Source organism: Sinocyclocheilus grahami, unplaced genomic scaffold (genome assembly GCF_001515645.1).
Source record: "Sinocyclocheilus grahami isolate Dianchi unplaced genomic scaffold, SAMN03320097.WGS_v1.1 scaffold503.1, whole genome shotgun sequence".
NCBI lineage: Eukaryota > Metazoa > Chordata > Actinopteri > Cypriniformes > Cyprinidae > Sinocyclocheilus > Sinocyclocheilus grahami.
The window spans coordinates 387,022-410,052 of record NW_015505682.1 but is presented as its reverse complement, the minus strand read 5'-3'; the positions used below and the strand labels follow the sequence as shown (position 1 = coordinate 410,052).

General features: G+C 37.0%; 1 protein-coding gene across 1 annotated transcript in view; it reads right to left on the bottom strand.

Moving 5' to 3' along the window:
• Positions 1-400: 400 nt before the first annotated feature.
• tspan18b (tetraspanin 18b) overlaps positions 401-23,031 on the bottom strand; it is a 26,665-nt gene continuing 4,034 nt past the window's right edge. Inside the window, exons 2-8 of the mRNA XM_016236989.1 lie at positions 9,934-10,029; positions 3,668-3,862; positions 3,178-3,252; positions 2,981-3,079; positions 2,674-2,850; positions 1,423-1,506; positions 401-646 (exon numbers count right to left, since the gene is read on the bottom strand). Of these exons, the coding sequence (XP_016092475.1) occupies positions 599-646; positions 1,423-1,506; positions 2,674-2,850; positions 2,981-3,079; positions 3,178-3,252; positions 3,668-3,862; positions 9,934-10,029 (774 nt within the window). The 3' untranslated portion in view covers positions 401-598. The remainder of the gene's footprint in view (positions 647-1,422; positions 1,507-2,673; positions 2,851-2,980; positions 3,080-3,177; positions 3,253-3,667; positions 3,863-9,933; positions 10,030-23,031) is intronic.

Genomic DNA, 23,031 nt, shown 5'->3' with positions numbered 1-23,031 from the left:
ACACACACACACACACACACACACACACACACACACACACACACACACAAACACACACAGATCTCCAACATCCACACAGGAATAGATAAAAATGGAAATTCACATGACTATACAACACTAATATAATGTGCTTGTGAAAGCTTGCATTCAAGGACTGTGGTGATGTCTTGGTGACAGGAGTGGTTTGTTCTATTTTTTTTATTTTTGTTTTTACTAAAAGCACAAATGCCTATACAAACAAGCCAGCATTACTCAGTATAAATATTCTTCATCCAAAATCAGTGCAGCACCTTCTTCATTTGTTTTTCAGGCTTTATCTGGTCTATTTAACACCTGGTCGAAATTACACATGGGCATTATGACAAAAAGCCCATTAAATCTTCGCAGTATTCAAACAATGTTTTTTTTTTTGTCAATGTTTTATTTTGTTACCTTGTACCTCAAAGGTCCAGCTGTGAAGTACAGGTCAATGATTCTTTTTTTGTTTGTTCTTTAATCATTTTAGAGATATAAAATGGAGTAAAACATTCTTTGACAAGTGGTTCAGTTTTCTTTTGTGGTGTTTTCCTTTTTGAAAAAGTCTTTCGGTGAACTTGATCTATTGGATTCCCCTGAACAGACACATGGCGAACACCATTGCAAAAAGCTGTTGAGAAAATAAAAAAAACATCTTATATAGATCCATATGAAAGTAAACAAACAATTATGAATCACTCAAATAGTTTTGCTTGATTTAGTTCTTAATCTTAAGGGCCCCTCACTTGTTATAAAAAGCTTAATTCACCTTCCCTGCTAAATTGAAAATTGTTCTGTTAATCAATTTAAAGGGACAGTTCACCCAAAAATGTAAATTCTGTTATTAATTACTCACCCTGAGTAATACCCATAAGACCTATGAATAAAGTCTTTATATTTGTTTTCATTGTGCACAAAAAGTATTCTTGTAACTTCATAAAATTACGGTTGAACCACTGATGTCACATGGACTATTTGAATGATTTCCTTATTACTTTTCTGGGCCTTGAACGTGGTAGTTGCATTGCTGTCTATGGAGGGTCAGAAAGCTCTTGGATTTCATCAAAAATATCTTAATTTGTGTTCCGGAGATGAATGAAGGTCTTACGGGTTTGGAACAACATAAAGGTGAGTAATTAATGACAGAATTGTCATTTGTGAGTGAATTATCCCTTTAATTTGTATTGTATAGCATGATGATTCTCAGAAGTCACTCACTTCTGCTGTCTGCCTCCAGCACATTACCACATGAGGGCAGCAGTGATTCAATTTACAGGACTGTCTCTCTTCTGTTAAACTCCATCTCATGTGTCTGTGGCCATTCTCTTAAGATCTGTATTATCTTCAACAGTTTTAAACTATTCTCTGAGATAATGTCAGTGGAACAGACATCATGAAATGCCATACCTCAATCGTGAGTACAACAATAGCCAGGGCACCAGCAACATAGATGTACATCTCAAAGTAGTCCACAACCGCTGAATAGCAGCCCTGCAGATCCAAACAGAAAGAATAATATTTTTATTTGTACAATTCTGTGAAATAATGCCATTATATAGACACCTATACATGTTGTCTCTAAATCTAAAAAAAAAAAAATTCTAAAAAAAGTGCATACGTCTTGTACACTATATTCTGCTGTGACCAGTTCATTGAGTTTGAATGAGTGACTGAATCATTGCTTTGATCTCTTCCATTAGTTTTTTTTTCAGACTTTTTTTTATAGTTCATTTCAATTTTTCAGACTTCTCACAAGCAACAACTGATCATATTTTCATTTATACTTTCAAACAATTGCTTAATCTCATTTAGAACAAAACCAACCAATATTTCAATCTCTTAATAGAACAATACAGCTGAACAATTGGTATGTTGTTAAACAACAGTACAATTGAACAGGCTGCACATTTATTCTCACAGTCTCTTTTTCATTCCTGTCAAAAATGAAATATGGTGCCATCTTGACTATAGTTACATCTAAATCTAGAGGATCGCTAAGGCATTAGATATACAAGTATGACTTTTGTTACAGCTGCTTTGAAAAAAATTTGACTTTTGAACTGTACTGGACAATTTGATCAAGAATCAAACTGACTCCGATCTGATATCAGATGAACATCTGACTGAAGGCGAAGATTATCAGTGAACAATGATTCAACAATGAGCCTTTTCTTCACACAAGACTATCAAATTACTCCAGATGACTTTGAATACAGCACACAAGTCATATGGACTATTTTATAGTGAAGTTTTTTTCATAATTATGATGTTAAACAGCTGTGAAGTGGGTAAACATTTTTCAAAATGACAAATTTTCTATTTTACAAATACCCTCATGTAGTTCCAAACCCTTATGAGTGTGAGTCAACTTGTAACTTTTTAATACAAGTATGCATGACTAGAGGACATCTGTCTAAAAACCCATGCGGACCCTTACTTAAGTTTTACTGCCCCTGCTCGCTTTCACAGAAACTCTCACACGCACTCACATTCCCCAGACACTGAGAACATGGAAAAGCACTAGTCAGCATTGGGAGAGCTGAAGCTGAGTGGTAACCCTATTCCTCTTTTCCTGTTTTTCTGCTCTAGTTAAATCTGAGCTATGAGCTTTTGAGCAGGCAGAGGGGATGTGACGTATACAGAAGCACGAGAGCCCACCTTGTTGTTCCGGTATAGCATGCTGCCTGACAGGCATTCCTCCCTGTTACTGAAGCCTGCTTCTCCAAGATGACTATTCCTACGGCAGCAGGCCTCAGGCACCACTTCACCAGGGTTTATAAACCTGAAGATGCTTTCCTCAAAGTCTTCTGGACTGTTCACTCCACAGCAGTCAAACTAGAGGGATACAGAGGATCCAGGCAAATATTAGTTAAAATAAGCTAATTTTCGAGGTATTGATGGGTCAAATAAGTTTGGTAAACATTGATTCGCAGTAGCTGAAGTTTAAGGAACAAACAAGACCTACTGTATTCATAATGGCGTTCCACGTTGATGTGAAGACATCAGTGTTGTTGTAGCCTTGGTAGTGCCTCTTCAGTTCCTTAGTAAAGTATTCTCTGGTCAGCTGTACACGCACACACAAATTAAAATATTAGAGATATTAGCAGCACGCCAACACTGAAAACATGAAGCTGCCTCAACATGTTGGACATGGTCACTCACATGTTCCCGGAAGATGAAGGCGAGAATGGCTGCCGCCAGCTCTGCCAGGAATATAATGAGGATCAGCATGAAGAACTGCAGAGAGAGGAGGATTTTGTCACACAGTCTGTGTTTGGGTCAGACAACTGTATTTACTAACAGACTAAATCCTGTCTGTATGAATATAACTGCTATGAAACAGGACTGTATTTTGCTACACTCTTAAAAATGGTGGTTCTCTAAATGGGTTTGCACAACAATGTCATAAAATAATAATTCTGGGTTCCCCAAAAAAAAACTTTCAGTGAAGAGTTCTTAAAAGAACCACTCATTTCTTAGTGTGAGAAACATTTGAATAATTTAAAGAACCTTTTTCCACTGTAAAGAACCTTATGTCCAATGGAAAGGTTTTCAAGGTTCTTTATGGAACCATAGATGTCATTGATGTACTGTATGTAGCCTATGTGTCAGCAGCTTGAAACATAGTGTCCTCCAATATACTGTGACTCACAAAAAGCAGCAAACACTTGTTTTCTCGTATGGCTCCGCAGCAGCCCAGGAAGCCCAGCAGGAAAAGCATGCCCCCCATGGCCAGGATGATGTAGACACCCGTGAAGAGAAGGGGGTTGGCTGCCACTATCTCCCTAAAACCCGTGGGGTCCACCACCACCCACACCCCAACACCAAGGAGGAAGGAGCCACCCAGCTGTGGAGATGGAGAGATAAAGAAAAAAAGCCATTTAATATTACTATATTACAGTTTGTGTTATTTTTCACTTTTTTATAAAGCAAAAAAGAAATCAATTTCTTCTCATTTGCATGAAAGGCAAAATTAAAAGTTCAATGCATTTATTTAAACTTATACAACGTCTACAGTAAAATTAGGGACGTTTACCTAGGGTTGATAAAGGGGCTATAGTGATTTTCATGTCAAATGCAAATAGTTTGACACATAAAAATTTGAGGAGTAACATTTAAAGGCATAGTTCACCCAAAAATGAAAACCCTCATGCCATTCTAAACCTATATGATTTTTCTTTGTGGAACATATTATGAAAAATGTCTCAAAATGCTTATTTTGTCCATACAATGGAAGTCAATGGTAACCACAACTGTTTGGTTACCAACATTGTTCAAAATATCTCGATGAAATGATGAATTTTGGGTGAACTATCCCTTGAATGATGCTAAAATATTGGTCCAGGCATACAAATCTCAAATGAATCTTCATTGTGATTGGATCAGTTAACATGGGGCCACTTCACACACGCTTCACAACATCCAAAATAATTTCCTACCTATTATGGAAAAAAAAAAACATTACAGTTCAGCCATTCTGCATCTTCCCCATTTCCTATCCAAGCATTTTGGTTCAGTTTTTGGCAACAATAGGGCTTTTATTGAGGGCTTAAGTCTCTTCAACAAAGGAACATTTTTGTTTATATGGAAAATATATTTTTACTTAATCATCAGTGACTGAAAAGCCTTAAACAAGGCTGAAAATCTTCAGAAAGTCTAAAAAAATATCTAATTTCATGGATTTTCAGTAGCAACTTTAGTAATTTTCATTTAATTTTCACAGTACCCATATTATTATTTTTAGTGGAATTTAATGTTGTATGATAAAAAAGGTCCTTTAGCTCCTTGTTATAATCATATTCACATACCATAGTATTAACATGATTACACATCAGATAATACCATTGGTATTTTAGTGAATTAGTAGAATTATTTCAGATAAAGGATTCTACTAATGGCACAAAATTACATTCTTACATTCAAGACACATTCTATGAAAGCAATATGCAGTAATATCCACTTAACATCCTCTAATAAAATAACACTTTTTAACATGAACTAAAAAAGATCATGATTGCTGATTATTTTACAAGTGCAGGATTAATGATTGTGATAAATATGAAAAATGATCATGCACCACAAACTGCTGAGTTGTATGCACATTACTTGGTAAAGTGAACACAAAGGTTAACGTGCTACCGAGCAGAGAGAGAATACTAATGGGCTCGACTCCTGAAAATAAATCATTTTTGAGTAAACGGCTACTGAAAGTGAATGCTTCCAGAGAGGAGGGGGAAGGTGAATGGATAGAGAAGCTTGAGGAGTTTTAACAGGCGAGTCAAAGACAGTCGAGTGGGGGCTGGGAAACGCTACTGTTCCTTTTGCAGCTTCCCACAATCCTCTACCTGTCAAAGTGATACCCTTCCTCCATAGCATCGTTCATACATACACACACACACACACACACACAGAGATGAAGGTTTGAGCAGACACCAGACTGGTGATTAAGCAGCTCAAGAAGCGTGTGTGTGTGTGTGTGTGTGTGTGTGTGTATGGGTTTGTGTGGTGGGTTTTGAGATAAGAGCCTCACACAAAAACATGTTCCTCAGTCTCTCTCTCCTGTGAGCCAAACCTGGGATTCTTTTCATGGATGGCATTAGCAATGTGTCTGTCAAGCAGAGTCCTGTCACAGCAGCTATTTTAGTCATAAACAGCTTGACTGTATCACTAAATTGGTGTTTTAATCGTTTTTAGGGTTGAATAAATATGAGCAGCTGTTTTCGGCTTATTAAATGGATTTCAGAGAATTATATTAGCATTTTTGAACAAAAACAAGCTATTTTATTGTTGGCGTTGCACTTACGTGTGTACATCACATTATTCTCGCTGTTGGGATATAATTAATTCAGTCAAACGAAATGAGTCCAAATCTTTCTCTGTCTATGCCAATCCCACAGTGACCATTTATATTGTCAACCTAGATAGATGATCAAAGAAGCATTTGCTGTCTCTTCCCTCCTTCTCTCCCTGTATCTTCCCCTCTTTAGCTTTGAAATGTTTAAACAAGTAGTTGTTCTGCTACAAATCTGTGAATCCTAACAGTCTACAGGCTGAATTTCGGGGGAAATATAAAGTCAAAGAATATCTTTGTGAAAAATTAGTACACTTTAGCATACTTTTAAAAAGAGAAACAGGGCTAAAGGCACACCTTAAGAAAAAATGTGCTTTTCACTGCACCTACAATTATAAAAAATATAAGTTTGTATTAAAAATTAATGGATTTTGTGTGAACATAAACCATGCAAGTCGTTTATTTTGTTTAAAAATCTTATAAATGTATGAGGTGGCAAGGGAGGCACACAGTATTGATAAAAATACTTAAAATAATGTTTTTTTTAATAATGTCTAAGTTAATACTTGTTCAAAATAATCACTTTAGCAAAGTTTGTACTATATTCTGCTTATTTTGAAAAATAAAATAATTAATTTTTATTTAATAAATATACTGTCATTAAAATATGTTAATATAAATATATATATATATGTAAATATATATATATATATTTTTAAATACAGAAACAAAATCATTAAAAAAAGATTCTGAAAGCATTGAAGGAGATCCCATAATAATTTAACAAATTTACAGTAGAAACAACAAATTATATTTTATTATATGATATGATTAATATCATGTTTTTAAATATGATGGTTTCATTCTAAACATGGTGATTATCTCTAATATGGACACCCAACATAATATATGATATTTACCATCTGAATCTAAGCAAGTCATGTCAACAAATGTAAAAGTCAGCCATCTATTAATTATCATGTTAATTACTGTGTGCCTTTAGCCCCAACAGCAGGGCCACTTTTTTTTACCCCAAATACCATACTTTTAAATATTCTTTCATTATTTAAAAACTGTTGCTTTAATTAAAAATTGTTAAGAAGACCTTTGTCTCAAAATATAAAATAATCACTTTAGCAAAGTTTGTACTATATTCTGCTTATTTTGAAAAATAAAATAATTAATTTTTATTTAATAAATATACTGTCATTAAAATATGTTAATATAAATATATATATATATGTAAATATATATATATATATTTTTAAATACAGAAACAAAATCATTAAAAAAAGATTCTGAAAGCATTGAAGGAGATCCCATAATAATTTAACAAATTTACAGTAGAAACAACAAATTATATTTTATTATATGATATGATTAATATCATGTTTTTAAATATGATGGTTTCATTCTAAACATGGTGATTATCTCTAATATGGACACCCAACATAATATATGATATTTACCATCTGAATCTAAGCAAGTCATGTCAACAAATGTAAAAGTCAGCCATCTATTAATTATCATGTTAATTACTGTGTGCCTTTAGCCCCAACAGCAGGGCCACTTTTTTTTTACCCCAAATACCATACTTTTAAATATTCTTTCATTATTTAAAAACTGTTGCTTTAATTAAAAATTGTTAAGAAGACCTTTGTCTCAAAATATATGCATTCATTTTAGTGAATCTCATTTGCTACTTAAATCTACAACATTTTTAAAAACATAAAATATTAGATCAAGTAAGTACAGAATCAAATTTGCACTGCTGCGCGCGATCGCATCAAGGATCAGCCAAATAAACACGTGCATCTTGAAAAGCGAATGTTCTGGAAAGTGCTACGCCAGGTTTTTGTGCCATCTAGTGGTTTAGAGGAAAATAATATTAAAGGTGCCTTTTACCCCTGGGCGCCTTTAGACCCGTTGTACCGTTCCCAGTCCAAGAAACGTAGCAAGGACATCGGTAAAACAGTTCATGTGACCAGTGGCTCAACTTCAATTTTGCGAAGCTACGAGAATTCATTTTGTGCACAAAGAAAACAAAAATAACATAATTTATTAAACAATTCTTCTCCCCGAGTTACCGTCTTCCACCATTTTGGAGAGTACCACGACGCATGTTTGCGCTTTCCCCTGAACGTAATTAACGTAATCAGTGTTGTTTACGTTTAGGAGAAAGCGCGCGCATGCTGAACGTAAATAATGCTGATTACGTCAAAACAGACATGTGTCATCACGCGCATGTGTTGTTTACATGAAGCGGAAGCAAGCGTGTGCGTCATAATACTCTCTCCATAATGGCAGTGCGCCACTGCAAACGGGATGAGGAGGAGAGGAACTGTTAAATGTGACAAATTTACAGTAGAAACAACAAATTATATTTTATTATATGATATGATTAATATCATGTTTTTAAATATGATGGTTTCATTCTAAACATGGTGATTATCTCTAATATGGACACCCAACATAATATATGATATTTACCATCTGAATCTAAGCAAGTCATGTCAACAAATGTAAAAGTCAGCCATCTATTAATTATCATGTTAATTACTGTGTGCCTTTAGCCCCAACAGCAGGGCCACTTTTTTTTTACCCCAAATACCATACTTTTAAATATTCTTTCATTATTTAAAAACTGTTGCTTTAATTAAAAATTGTTAAGAAGACCTTTGTCTCAAAATATATGCATTCATTTTAGTGAATCTCATTTGCTACTTAAATCTACAACATTTTTAAAAACATAAAATATTAGATCAAGTAAGTACAGAATCAAATTTGCACTGCTGCGCGCGATCGCATCAAGGATCAGCCAAATAAACACGTGCATCTTGAAAAGCGAATGTTCTGGAAAGTGCTACGCCAGGTTTTTGTGCCATCTAGTGGTTTAGAGGAAAATAATATTAAAGGTGCCTTTTACCCCTGGGCGCCTTTAGACCCGTTGTACCGTTCCCAGTCCAAGAAACGTAGCAAGGACATCGGTAAAACAGTTCATGTGACCAGTGGCTCAACTTCAATTTTGCGAAGCTACGAGAATTCATTTTGTGCACAAAGAAAACAAAAATAACATAATTTATTAAACAATTCTTCTCCCCGAGTTACCGTCTTCCACCATTTTGGAGAGTACCACGACGCATGTTTGCGCTTTCCCCTGAACGTAATTAACGTAATCAGTGTTGTTTACGTTTAGGAGAAAGCGCGCGCATGCTGAACGTAAATAATGCTGATTACGTCAAAACAGACATGTGTCATCACGCGCATGTGTTGTTTACATGAAGCGGAAGCAAGCGTGTGCGTCATAATACTCTCTCCATAATGGCAGTGCGCCACTGCAAACGGGATGAGGAGGAGAGGAACTGTTAAATGTGACGCGTGGGACTGGAGACCGGTGAGTGGTGTAGGTGTCGTGCATTATCACTTACTCCACCGTCCTCGCTCCGTTCCCATGGCTCTCGGCCCCGCCCCACTTGTCACATTAAATAAAGTCATTATTTTTGTTTTCTTTGTGCAAAAAAAGTATTCTCAGTTGAACCCCTGATGTCACATGGACTGTTTTACTGATGTCCTTGCTACGTTTCTGGACCTTGATCGTAGTTGTAACCTTGCTGTCTATGCAGGGTCTGAGAGCTCTCGGATTTGATCAAATAATACAAATTTGTGTTCTGGGTTCTTACGGGTTTGGAACAACATGAGGGTGAGTAAGTAATAACAGAATTTTCATTTTTGGGTGAACTAACCCTTTAAGTTTAATTAAAAAACATTAATTTTTATTTCTTAAGTATTATTTACTTAAGAAAATAATGAATTTCTTTCAAAAATGATGAGGTCAAAGGTCAAATATCAGCTAGTCTCAGGTAGTCCAAGTTAATTCACTTGGTGGCCATCTTGGTAGCACTCAAAAGCAGTTACTTGTCCAGCTAATGCTCATTCTAGAGTAAACAAACTCTATCAAATAGGTGACTAGCTGTTGTAAATGAAAGGCGGAACTTCTATTCCTTTAATCGCCACATTATAACCGCTCCAGTTTCTCACATTCATTTCTCTATGAGTAGTCTGTATCTTTCCCTTTGTACTCCTCTACTACTCTGCGAAGTGTTAACGTCAGACACATAAATACTCACAAAGATAAGGAAGTTGAAGACAAACATGAGGTACTTGATGCAGCTGAGGCAGTCTCCTTCCATGCTCGTCCCCCTCGCTGAAGCCTCCCCGAGCCCCTTGGAAGAAAAACAAACATAGCGTCATCTCTGAACTTAATCAGAAACACTCACAATCGAGCCTTTCATCTACATATTGACACTCGGCACAAAAACATTTGTACTAAAGCACTGTCTAAAAACTTAAAAGGTTCACACAGTTTGTACGACACTGAAAGAAGTAATGTTAGCATCAAAAAAGGCTTTTCAGCAAAATCCCGTATTCAAAGTGCATTCAAACAAGGTGAATTCAGGGTTCCCATGTGCATACTAAAACGACCATAATATTTTTTTTAAAGGCACAGCCTCCCTTTTAGTGTAATTAATGATGAGAGGCTCTTGTGTTTCAGCAGACCATCCCTCTACCTGAAAAAGCACTCTCTGGGATGAAGGCCTATTATGGCGCCACTTTCCTTAAATGAAATGGGGCCTTTTTCATTAGTTCTAGGAGAACGCTAACAGCCAGCACTGGCAAACTTACCCTACCATTATTCAGACAGCACACAGAGGGTGTATTACATGAGGGTGTCATCCTTAAATACATGTTTGAGTGCAACCTTATCTCGCTGTGCAGTGCTAATACCACAAGTCTTGTTGCAAACAACAATACATGATGGAATGCAAGCATTATTAATAGATATAATCATAGTGGTGAGAACTCTGTGGAAGAGAGAGGCCAAGGAAAATCACTTGTGTGTTGACTTGGAGCCAGAAATAGAATGTGGCTTGATGACAAGTACACTAACCATGACCTTTCTTTTTGTTTTTTCCCCCTTCCTTCTTGTTTTCTTTGTATTTTCCTATCTTGTCAGATGCAATCCCATTATGTTCTGGCAGAACTTTCTCAAAAGAGGTTTTTGGCTCTCCCAGTGTTGTTTCTTTGGCTCACCCTGTATCACCCAAAGTGGTTTCCTAGAGCTCTATAGATCTTTATTGAAGAGATGAGTCTACTGTATATCGGCCAAAAATGGAATCATCTACATCAGGGGTTTCAAACTGGACTGGAAGGGGGTCCAGGGGAAAGCTGAGAGGTATAGCGAGGGAGTGAGAGCGAGAAAGAGAGAGATGAAAGGTATTTATACTTGAATGTATGTATGTGTATATCTATGCCCATCTATATTTACATTACTTAAAAATAGATATTTTTAGAGTAGTCAAAGTTAACTTTAACTTCATACATTAAATAAATATGTTCAAAAACACAATATTATTAACATATTAACACATTTTAAATATTAGTTTCAATTTGCTTTCTAAAAAGTTTTTTTTTTCAGTTTTAAAGGTGACATATCATGAAAATCTGACTTTTTCCCGTGTTTGAGTGCTATAATCGGATCCCTGGTGCATCTAACAAACCAGAAAACTTGAAAAAGAACAAGCCTGTTAATTTTTTTGGTAAGCGTTTCTCTTCAAGTTTGTAAAAAATGAGCCACTCAGATTTTGCTCCCCCCCCCGTGACGTAGAAAATGGATATTATTATAATATTACCGCCCCTTAATCAGCAAGTTTCCACCCATGGCGAAAGTTCGAGCAAAGCATGCTAACTGTTCTATCTTTGGCTGCACCGACGAGCACAGAACACTATTTAGAGTATAAATTAAGTATAAATAGATTTTTTTTAAGATTTATTTTTGCCATTTTTGTCTTTATTATGATAGGACAGATCAGAGCTGACAGGAAGTGAAGTGGGAGAGAGGGTTGTATTTAAGGATGTGGGTACCTCACAAGGAAATCATCATATTTTGGGGTCTTTATCAAATATATTGAAAAGTTCTGATCTGGCAAACCTTGTTGCTCTTATGCTGAATGATTTTGGTAAATAACGATGATCTTACAATCTTTCACTGCCCAAAGAAATAGACAGAGATGCAGCCTGTGTTTAATGGATCCTTTCAATAAAACGAAGGGATCCTAGTATCAAAAGTGTTGGCAAAGTGCTTATAGCACCCTCAGGGCAATTAGTGTTTTAATTACCCTCATTCTTAACAAAGGCCAAACCAGGGCGTTTTAATTTGGGTTGCATAGATTAAAGCTTTCATTAGCAGCATCTGATGACCTCTCTTGTATAATTTGGTATGTTCTTTGCAGGTCGGCAAAGCCATTTGCACCTGGATGCGGGGAGCGTGGGCCGAGAACGACGTAAAAGCTTTAAAAAAGTGGGCCTGCAAAATTTGGACCCATATCTAAGAAAGCGTTTCTCTGGTTTTGTGTAAAAACTTCAGCATGATGCTTATCTTGCTGAGTGCAGGAGACCAAAACACACTCCCAGTTGGAGCGCACTGGTGTAAAGCATCTTGGATCCCAGTATAAATCAAACTGCCTGCGGATCGGAGCTGGCTCTGGAGAAAGTGCAGAATAAACAGGGTATTTTTCCCAAGACTCCCACGGCACTGCAGTCATCATCAATCAAACACACATAGCTACATGTAACAGGAAGGTCTGCAGTGAAACTACATGCTCGTTGCAGCACATTTACGCAGTCCAAAGAGCTTCAGCAAATCCAACAACATGATCAAGACTGATTTGTGTTCAGCTCATTATTCCAAAGCCTGGGGTCTCTGATTATGAGACCAAAAGCACAGTGTGTTTTTTTACTTCTAAGAATTGTCTTTGTAGTCTCGTACACAATAAAAACAGCAACACATTCATCAAAAGTGCAGAAATATCTGAAGCAAAGCAAAAGTGAGGCCAGATCAACAGCATGTGTGAATATGAAAGAGACTGCTGCTTTTTCTCTCACAGACATTAGCTGACACGAACACAGTCAGCAGCACCCACAGAAAGAAACAAACACACCTTACCCCCACTGTCAAATAAAACTAAACCCATACAACACTCTTCATGTGATATGCATTCACTGCTATAACATCACAAAATCTTCTATTTTTGTTTTACTGACCGACAATCTAGAGGAAAAGTAATATTCCTTTGTTAGCATAATGAATTTTTCAGACTGTGAAAAACTGCAGAGACACAATCAAATTAACAGCAAAAATGTAGATAAGAACCTTACATTTGGAAGGGATTCATTTTCATAAATGTGTTTTAGATTCACAACTTCAATAATGTTTCACTGCAGGGTTTCTATCCAGGAAATGTGGCAGTTACTGTAATGATTCACAAGCAGAGGTCAATTGTAAGGTGCTCATTAGTGCAATTGTTTTTCGTCTGTATAAACTTCGCATTTCTGCAATACAGAGATTGAATGCTTATGCAAATCAGTTTTCATGTGGTAACAATATTTTTGTTTTCATTCTCTGTAAACTTCGCACTCCTGCAATATAGAAATTGAATACTTATGCAAATCACATCTTCTCTTTCTGCTAAGAATATTTTCCGAAATAAAACAATGGCATATTACAATAATTTTGAGTCTAATACTTGAATATCTATGCAATATATGCACTTTTCCTGTATTACGTGAAACATTGGAAGAGGTGTACTATTATTTTCCTACACAGTTACAATTTTTTTTGCCTGTTTCGGTGGACTGTTTTTGTGCTGAAGCAGGTTATGAAGAGGAGGGGTAGCTCAACTCTAATAAAATACAAAATAATATTATATGAATAATACTCATTAATACTTAATTTTTTTCTAAACAAATTTAGAAAAATCTGATCAAATCTTTTTGGAAAATTCTGATATTACAATAGAACCACATATTGTTTAGGTAATAATGTTGTTTTGAAACAACACCTGTAAACTGTAAGATGACCAAAAAAACTTTATAGTTCTAATAATGCAGTTGTAACAAAAGCATTGCTTTAGAAAATTATAAACCTCACATTTAAGCCTTTAAACTATTTTTAAGCAAGGAGACAAGGGAAAAGACAAAATTATAAATCATTATGTATTTTATATTTCAAACAGAAGACGGGCAAAATGAAAATGCAAATTCACTCTCTGACAGTAGGGTGCATTTGCCCCCAAAACACACACACAAATAAAAACCTCCTTGGAATTTTTATGTATTTTCTGAATGGCCTATTTCAATGTTAGAATGGTGAATTTGTAAATATGCATTGGCCAGTAAGTAATCACCCTAGAAACTAGAAACCACGTGAAAGCCTTAGCAACCACAACCATACCTCAATTACCACTCACATATACCTCGGAAAATGAAGGGAAAAAAATCAAGTTAGCAAGCTAAAAGTCACTTATCCTCCCTGAGGTCTTCCTTTAGAAAACCACACTTTTTTAAACAAATAGGTTGAAGAGACTCTCCTTGAAGTTTACACTTTTAACATGATTAATCCACTGTCTGGTTTAGTCATTCTTACCCTACTAACTGGGACAGGATCATTTGCTGAAGGACAAGGACACTGTGTGCTGGTCAGCTCTCCCCCATCAGCCATGAGCTTGCATACGTAAAGAGCAATATGGCATGAAACACAGGATTCACAAGAGCACTGAACTTCTTCACCCTCAGTGAATCAGATGACTGCTAATTGTTCTTTCCAATGCACAGCTTGAACAGCTAGTGACAAATACGCTATGTCTGTGTGAGTGTGTGTGTACATCAATAGTGCTCCATTCAAGAATATTCAGCAAATCTAATTTTCCGTGTAGACATTTTTACAATACATGTGAAACTGGAAAACATTCTAGCTGCGTTAGGGGAAGGGGTAGGACAGCATGGTCTACCCAGCAGGCATATATAGTCCCTTAATGAACCTCCAATTAGGGCAGAATAAGTCACATGATTCTCAGCTTTGAAGTCTGCATAAGTTAAAGCAGTTACAGCATGTTCATAAAGAGGGCAGGTACCTCACATGTATCAGGGAACATAGTAATGACTAACTGCCATAATGAGCCTAAAGCTTTTAGTGGTCCATCAGTGATCATTTGGATAAGACAAGTGATAAGAACCAATGGATTTATTGTCCTTTGAAGGAGAATTTAAATGTTGAATTGGACACAAAAGGCCTGCAGTGCCAAAGCTCATTCATTAGACCAGCTGACTCAAGAACAATGACCTGATTTAGATATTTAGAAAAAGCCTCTAGTGAAACCAGAAATATGATTTATGTTATTCAGACAAAAAAGGGGTGATCGCGAGTATAATGTTGCTTTTATTCAAAAATTCAGTAAACAAGATGTTAGTATTGTGCGACTTACATTTTAAGCACAATATTATTGGTTACTTAGTCTGTTTTTGCTCAGCCAACACAAATAGAGCCAAATAAAGCGCCTCCTAGCAACACAGTTTCTGAATGAATAGGCATTTATGAATGAATTGGTTGAATGAATGATTCAGTGACCAAGGCTGCATCCAAAAGCGTATTCTATATGAGTAGGCACTTCCTTTGAATAAGTACTTCATGACCATTTAAAAAGTATGTTCTATTTAGTATGAATGTAATTCAGCGGTAGTTATTTCGCTTCACTACCATTCACAAATCCTCTCCTGTGGCCTCATGGGATAATAAAGCATATAAGCACTGTATACGCACTTCAGAATCTCTGCAGAAGCATCTGGGTACTTTTGCCTACTTTTTCACTATTTCAATCTCCTGTTGAAAAAATCCAGCATATGCTGGTTAGGTATGTTTTGAAGCATGGCAGCTGGTTGGAGGTGGTTTAAATTGGTCCTTAGTAGTTGGTCATGAGCTGGTTTAAGCTGGTCCTGAGCTGGTTATTCTTGCACACATCCACGTCTTGCTCTTGCGATCTGCTTGGAGTCGATGGATGGGATAAAAACCTCTCTCTTCAGCGCACTACAATCCCCTGTTACACCTGTCTACTGCCCATCCTACCAGATGTGGCTACATCTGTTTGTGCTACAGCGCGGCCGCGGATCTTCAAAAGAGGCGCTAATCTACAAAATCTTCGGTCACTGGATTATGCGAAGCCATCAATCATATCCCCTGAAGAAATTACTCATGTTACTAAGCTGGCTATGGTAAACTCGAGATCTCTTCATAATAAAACTTTCATCTTAAATTACTTTTTTAAGTCTCATGACCTGGATTGTTTATTTATAACGGAGACCTGGCTTCGCAGCGGTGAGTTGGATCCTTTAATTGAACTTTCCCCAAATGACTCAATTTTTTAGTTCGCCTAGGACTATGGGGCGCGGTGGAGGTTTGGCGTCGGTTTTTAGAAACATTTTTAAGTGCTGATTGTTGCCTACGGATCATTATAATACCTTTGAAGTTCAATTACTCCAGTTTCAGTTGCCTTGTCCAGTATGATGTGCTCTAATTTACAGGCCACCAAATTACAATAAGGATTTTATTCAGGACTTTGCTGGTTTTCTGTCAAACATTGTGCCTTCTAAGGGCATTCTTATTATTCTTGGTGATTTTAATATTCATGTCTGCTGCCCCTCCAAGCCAATGGTTAGGGACTTTATTCAGCTCATTGACTCTTTTAATCTTACACAGCATATTTCTGGCGCTACTCATGATCATGGCCACACACTGGATCTGATCTTATCTTATGGCATTTCTGTACATAATGTTGCTATTTCTGAAAGTGTGTTAAAACTTCCTGACTCAGATCTTGGAATAGAAGAGATGATCATGCTTTTTAATAATGCCTGCTCTTGTGTTTCAGATTCTGTTGCTCCTTTTAAAGTTTCAAAACCCAAACGAAGGTCAGAACCTTGGATAATTAGCAATATACGAGTTCTCAGACAGGAATGTAGGAAAGCTGAGCGCAAATGGAAGAAAGACAAACTGCAAGTGTCTTATGAACTCTTGAAAAACGCTCTTTCTGCTTACCAGCATTCTGTAAAAACTGAATATCTTTCTGAATTAATATCTAAAAATTCACACAATCCAAAAATTCTGTTTAATACGTTAAACACAATTTTTTTCTCCTGCTAAGACTTCTGGTCTGGACAGTACTCCAGAGACCTGTGCAGCATTCCTACATTCTTTTATGGGAAAGGTGGACGCCATACGGTCTACTGTTACAATGTGCAGTCATGACCCCTCTGAACCAATCACCTGCCACGTTTTTTTTGAACGGTTTGAACCAATATCCCTTTCTGAGCTTGGCGATATAGTTCACAAGATTAAGCCTACCACTTCTCCTGTGGATGTTATCCCCACCCAGCTCTTTAGAGAGGTCCTGGATACTATCAGCCCAAGTGTATTGGCTATTATAAACAGATCCTTAGACAGTGGCCGTGTTCCTATATGCCTCAAACAAGCAGTGATCACGCCTCTTCTTAAGAAGCCAAATTTAGACACAACCAAGCTTAAAAATTTCCGCCCTATTTCTAAGTTGCCATTCTTGTCTAAAATTTTGGAGAAAATAGTTTTTAATCAGTTATCTTCATTTGTCTCACAAAACAATATTTTAGATAAATTTCAGTCTGGTTTTAGAGCCCATCATAGCACCGAGTCTGCACTGCTGAAGGTGTTGAACAATCTACTCCTTGATTTGGACTCCAGTAAATCTGCTATTTTAATGCTAATTGATCTTAGTTCTGCATTTGATTCAGTTGATCATGCTACCCTTCTTAATCGTCTAAGGCAGGGGTGGCGAACGTCGGTCCTGGCGAGCCGCAGCCCTGCAGAGTTACTCTGCAGGGCTGCGGCTCTTCAGGACCGGAGTTCGCCACTGCTGGTCTAAGGGATGAAGTTGGCATTAGGGGCACGGCACGGGATTGGTTCTCATCATACCTCTCCGATAGATCAGTTAAGGTGATGATTGGACACTCGTCCTCTCCTTCTGCACCGTTCACCTATGTGGTCCCTCTTGGGGCCTGTCTTATTTTGTTTATATATGCTCCTCTTGGGTTCGATCATGAGGAAATATAATATTTCATATCATTATGCTGACGATACTCAGATCTACATTCCCCTCAGCTCTGATCACTCTTATTCTGACCTTTTTAATTGCTTTGAAGATATTAAAGGCTGGACTGGCAGAAACTTTCTCCAACTAAATGAAAGCAAAACTGAGATTGTTGTCTTTGGACCCCCAGGTGCTGTCTCTGATATCACTATTAATCTAGATTCTGTCATCAAACATTCATCCTTTTGCTAAAAACTTAGGTGATTTTTGACACTGATCTGAATGTTGAAAAACAGTTAAGGGCTGTGGTGAAGAGCAGTTTTTTTTCAACTAAGGCAAATAGCCAAATTAAAATCTATGCTCTCGTTTAAGGATTTGGAGATAGTTACTCACGCCTTCATCACTTCCAGACCTGATTATCGCAATGCTCTTTATATGGGTCTCAATCATTCATCGCTGAATCGCTTGCAGTTAGTCCAGAACGCAGCCGCGAGGTTGCTGACTAGTACTAAGAGGAGAGAAAGCATTTCTCCTGTCCTAGCATCTCTTCATTGGTGCAGCATAGGATCCATTTTAAGATTTTATTATTTGTGTATAAAGCATTAAATTATCTAGCGCCATCATACTTGTCCGAACTTCTCAGCTATCAGCAATCCTCTCACTCTCTCAGATCCTCTGATAAACTTTTCTTGCATATACCTCGCTCTCGCTTGAAATTTAAGGGGGATCAGGCTTTCTCTGTAGACTGTGGAACAGCATACCTCTGGACATTAGATCTGCGCCTTCCCTTCCTGTTTTTAAATCCCGCCTAAAGACTTATCTGTATTCCTTGGCTTTTGGATGAAATGTATGTTTGTGTATGTTAATGTGTTTTTGTATTGATTATGTGTTTTTGAGTCATTTCTTTTTATTCTCTTAATCTCTATATTTACTTTATTTGTATATGTACAGCACTTTGGCATACACTAGCTGTTTTTAAATGTGCTATATAAATAAACTGACCTTTACCTTGACCTTGACCTTGGTTATGAGCTGGTCCTGAGCAGGAGCTAGTTGCTTAGGACCAGGACCAGCACATGATCAGCTTAAACTAGCTTATAACCAGCTCATGACCAACTACTAAGGACCAACTTAAACCACCTCCAACCAGCTGCCATGCTTCAAAACATACCTAACCAGCATTTGCTGTTTTTTTCAACAGTGGAATGAAACCCCTGATCATGAAGATCATTGTTTTTCAACAGGGTCCAGAATACTGCAGCATTTTTGAATAAATCGGTTGAATGAATGAATCAATGACTCACTCATAAACACAGTGCCCTGATTAGTTCCTAAGTAGGTCAGCATTTTTGACTGAACTAGTTGGTTGAAGGAATTATTCAATGACTCACTAATAAAGACTTGTTTAATTCCTTAATGAATCAGCGTTTTTGAACAAATCAGTTGAATGTTTGACACAAGTAACTTTCTTATAAACACAACCACTTATCAACTACTGTCACTTACTGGCATATTGAAGTAACATTCAGAAAGAGTCACTGAAAAATGACTAGACTAGACTGTCAATCTCTCTGGAACATGCAAACAACAAACAAGTAGGGCAATACAAATGTGAATAGTCCCAGTTCGGGGCCGGCTTCAGAAATGAATTCACGCTGAGCTTCAGTTTGTTGCAGAAAAGCAGAGGCATGACAACGAGCGAAAACGGGCAGAAATATTTGCACGCTATCAAAGGGAGTTACGGGAAGTTTAATAGGCTACATAAATATATATCATAGCCTACCACTGAAATTACCTGAGCAATTTTAATGTTCTAAAAAACCCGCTCATTCAATAACGTGCATTCATTGCATGGACGAGGCAAGAGCATAATATAAGCGTCTAAAATGCATGTAGGCTATACAGTTCAGTTGAAAGCTTACCCCTTTTTGCTGGCTGTTAATGCATGTAAGAATGAAAACTGAAAGTAAAGAGCTTGTGCGATGAAAGTTGTGTTCATTACTATAGCAACAGACTGTAAGAAACGTAGCGTTCCCCTTCTATGATGTAAATGACCAGTGCTGCAAACTATTCGACTTTTTATGTCAAATTCCGCAGTTTTGAATGGAAAGTAGGTCTGTCATTTACGTGATTCATAGCCTAATTCATAATTATGACGATTCAACAATACAACTGAAATTGAATGGGTGCATATTTTAAAATAAAAATATTATTTGCAGATCAGTTTGATTACTTTACAAAAATTCCTATTATTGTTCTTTTACTGTTCTTTTTTCTTCTTTTAATTTATTCTCCTAAATCCATTTAAATTATTTATTTATGTAGTTTCTTTAAATAAGTACCATTACCATAGAGGTCTGGTCTTTATATTTTCCTCAAAACAATTAGTCCCCCCAATGTAGACATGATTACGGCCTTGTTTGGTATAAATAAAAATGTTAGTTGAAAAGAATCACCAGTATTGAAACAATGATCCAGAGAAAGAGAACAAAGAGGGCTTTTTTTGTTTGTTTTTTTACTATTCAATAAAGAAAAAAACATTTATTTTGCTGTGAAAGTGCATGATATTCTAGGCTGCCCATGAAAGCTTTTTTCAGTGTACATATAATATAGTTAATATAGCAATATCTACAGTATAAATAACTTCTAGACTATATGATGATATGATGACTAAAAAATGCCCACCCAGGTTATCTGCCAGCCCATCCTTCTATAGCCGTCAAGAACCGGGCCTGGTCCCAGTGCTGTAGGACTGATTCACTACTGTTGTTTAACTATAATAATTGGCATTCAAGGGAACTACATTTACAATCGCACTTGGTTATTGAACATCTTATGTGAGATTGTGAGTAATACGTTTTCTGAAATGTTCTGTAGTGAGAAATAGATTTCATTACAGAGATCATTGTTAAGATGCATGTGCAGGTTTCAGATGAATAAAGCAACTTTATCTTTGTCAGTAGGTCAATGAATGCCACATTCACTGAGGAGAGAAACCCAGTGGACTTGGGGAAATGGCCAGTGCTGGTCAGAGTGAAGAAAATTAAAGAGGAAATCAATAGAAAATTGTCAACCTGCAACTTCCTGTATGAGTTATGACTGCCAAGCTATTCGATATAATGAATTTACTACTGAAATGCTGAATGAGGTCAATACAAAACCTAATAACTTCACAGACATCACAACTGAGAAACATGTTGTTAGGTAAAGAAACACCGTTTAAATGCTTCTGCGATCCATACACTTGTATCTGCTGCTCTGGTGAAGTTATCAATCCCATATGGAGAAGATCACTAGCTCAGCAAGATTGATAAGACATTGATCGGTTGAAGTATTTCTCTTTTTTCTTCACAACCTCTTTCTGTCTTTTAACAGTGTGGATTTCTCGTCCCACAGCGTGTGTGATCACATCAACACTGGTTCATTAGTACAATAGGGATTTCCTATGACACTGGACTTTCCCTTTTTATTAAATTAAACCTTAAGTCACTTGTACCGTGTAATTGGTTATTTAGGCATCACTTTCTTAGCATTTCTCTAAATTATTAAATCCGCCAAGTGACGTACTTATAAAACAATTTTGTGTTCTTACACATGTTACCCTTTAAGGATAATGTAATATTTTTGGTCTAGAAAAAGCAGTTGCACAATCATTTGCTTGGTCAATCAAAAGCATCCCACATTGCATAAGAATCTAATATAAGCTGGGCAATGAATGTCCAAAAGTGAATGAATTTCCATTTAGGGAATGCTCACAGGAACTCTGAACCTCAAAACCGCAAATAAAATGGAAGAAAACATTTTCCGCAATGACAATGGATCTCTGTCCTCATCAGCCGGCTAAAGATACATCATTGATTAACAGCACAGGAATAGAGAATTAAAACATTTCATGTGAATGTTTGTGACTGTCACTTTTGTTGACATGAACAACAGCAACTGATGGCAGTGCAATACAATTTCAACGTTATGCTAATGAGTTGTGTGGGAATGCAGTGATTCACCAACTGATACAGCAACCAACTAAAAAATTGCTTCCAGCAACAAACAGTATGAACTTGTCGACTTGAAACTATTTATTCGTTGTCAGTGTGAATGGGTTCTAGTTATTTAGTGTAGGTCTTTGTTTTTTCCGACAAACATGCGTGGTCAAACTGACCTGACCTAAAGAGTGAAGTTTACATTAGTGCTGAATTGTTATGTGAAGGGAGAAACACACATGGACAGTTGGACCACAAACACTGTGTTCGGCATGTCAACGCAAAATAATCAAAAGTCCACAAGTCCTAAAGGGCAAATATCTTCTCCCCTTCTTCTCACCTCTTTCCAAACATCACACAAACTCAAGAACGTGAAGTTCAAACAGTCCACTCCCCCACATTTGAGCTCTGAAGTTCATGTCTTACATCTTGGCTGATGTTGGAAACAGGGAAAATGTATTTTTGCCAAGAAGATAAATATATAGAACCACAAAGCAAAAGGGAGGTAAAGGGGAGCATATTTTTATGATGGTTTGACTTCTACAGTCTAAGCTAAAATGGTGGGGGTTGGGATAGGTGGACAGCCCTTTGTTTCTAGATGGGTGTCTGGTGTATCCACTTAACACCAGTTACTGTCAGAGCAAACACTGAAAGCAGCAGCCTTCTGCAGATGGAGCACAGCTTGGACTAGCGTTTGTCTAATGAGTGATCTCTCACAGGCCTGTCAAACATGCCATCTGGAGGAGGACTTCTGGTCTGCCGTGAAATATGGAGTTTGTTGACGCTCTGTGTTGAATCAGTCCCTTAGTGCATATGTTTGGTGATGACAGTCGTAAAAATAAATGCAGACAGAAGACGACAGTGATATAGTTATTAGAAAATGCATGGGAATTTTAATCTTGGTATGCATTATGGAAAGATGCATTCCTTCAAGCAACATTACATTTCTGAAGAATTTGCTCCACAATAAACATATTAACTGAAATCATGTGCTTCTTCTAGTGACAAAGAGCTCACAGATCAGACGTTTTTTCAATTTTTTTTCTAACAGCCTTATGTTGAAAGATGTCCTAAATAGGAAAAAGATCCCGGAATCTCCAGGGTACACCCATTACACAACAAAAAGGGTAAAAAATGTCTTATTTGATTTTTAATCCACTTATTCACATCTAAGCAATGTGGGGTAAGATGTTGCCCCCACATTAAATTTTCCTCTTGATCATCCACACACACTCGCACACACACACACACACACACACACACACACACACCCGCACACACGCACGCACACACA